Source organism: Coregonus lavaretus (genome assembly GCF_964263955.1).
Source record: "Coregonus lavaretus genome assembly, contig: HAP1_SCAFFOLD_3497, whole genome shotgun sequence".
Lineage (NCBI taxonomy): Eukaryota > Metazoa > Chordata > Actinopteri > Salmoniformes > Salmonidae > Coregonus > Coregonus lavaretus.
This window is the reverse complement of record NW_028158614.1, coordinates 17,501-18,930: the sequence shown is the minus strand read 5'-3', so window position 1 is coordinate 18,930 and position 1,430 is coordinate 17,501. Positions and strand designations below refer to the sequence as shown.

Here is a 1,430-nt window from a genome sequence, read left to right as displayed (position 1 = left end):
CGACCAAACGCAGATAATAGCGCACCGCGCACCGGCGCTGAAATCATTCATTCACTTGAACTCAACTAGCGAACACACCATGTCCGGAAGAGGCAAAGGCGGCAAGGGACTCGGAAAAGGAGGCGCCAAGCGTCACCGCAAAGTTCTCCGCGATAACATCCAGGGAATCACCAAACCCGCTATCCGCCGTCTGGCTCGCCGCGGCGGCGTGAAGCGTATTTCCGGTCTGATCTACGAGGAGACCCGCGGTGTCCTGAAGGTGTTCCTGGAGAACGTGATCCGTGACGCAGTCACCTACACCGAGCACGCCAAGAGGAAGACCGTTACCGCCATGGACGTGGTCTACGCTCTGAAACGTCAGGGACGCACCCTGTACGGTTTCGGCGGTTAAACCCACTCTCTTCGGAACCTCAACACCCCGACTCGAACCCAAAGGCTCTTTTAAGAGCCACCCACATCCGCTTAAAATGGGCCCATTCCATGTAGTGTTATATATAACAACAAATGTTTAGTATGCAATTTAGTAAGAAAGTATGAGCCACTTCGAGTGGACAGGGAGTATTAATTAGAGGATTCTAATGTCCCGTCCACTTTTAGCGCACAGAGGGAGGCCTATATCTGACAGTGGCAAAGTGTAAGAACGTTATTATTTTGGGTCAAGCAATAGTGGAATTTGGACAACATAAAGCCACCACGAGTCGGTAGACGTGGCTCGAAAAGAGGGGGACAGCGCGCACACACACACACACACAGTCCAAAATGGGAGCCCTATGTCTGACGGTGCCAAAGTGGGCAATTCTATCACCAGCATTATTTGGCACAACAATCGTGCCATTTGGACACCTATTAAAGCCCCCCTTTTGAAACACACAATTCCCCATCGGTCACAGAGCATAGGCTATAGAGAGGAGGGAGGGAGGGAGGGAGGGAGGGAGGGAGGGAGGGAGGGAGCAAGCAAGCAGGGGAGTGTCTACGGCCGCTGACTTTGCTTAGCTTCCTCTTCATAAGACGGGTAAGCGCCCTTCACCCCCTCATTCGTTTCTGAGAAGCAACGAGACATCATCATGCCCGAGCCAGCAAAGTCAGCGCCCAAGAAGGGCTCCAAGAAAGCCGTCACCAAGACCGCAGGGAAGGGCGGCAAGAAGCGCAGAAAGTCCAGGAAGGAGAGTTACGCCATCTACGTGTACAAAGTCCTGAAGCAGGTCCACCCCGACACCGGCATCTCCTCCAAGGCCATGGGAATCATGAACTCCTTCGTGAACGACATCTTCGAGCGTATCGCCGGAGAGTCCTCTCGCCTGGCCCACTACAACAAGCGTTCTACCATCACCTCCAGGGAGATCCAGACCGCGGTGCGCCTGCTGCTCCCCGGTGAACTTGCCAAACACGCCGTGTCCGAGGGCACCAAGGCCGTAACCAAGTACACCAGC

The 1,430-nt window shown here is 54.3% G+C and overlaps 1 protein-coding gene across 1 annotated transcript in view; it reads left to right on the top strand.

Moving 5' to 3' along the window:
* Positions 1-1,148: 1,148 nt before the first annotated feature.
* LOC311123766 (histone H2B-like) overlaps positions 1,149-1,430 on the top strand; it is a gene marked incomplete at both ends in the record, with an annotated part of 291 nt that continues 9 nt past the window's right edge. Inside the window, one exon of the mRNA XM_084198002.1 lies at positions 1,149-1,430. This exon is cut by the window's right edge and continues 9 nt beyond it. Coding sequence (XP_084054128.1) covers positions 1,149-1,430 — 282 coding nt within the window.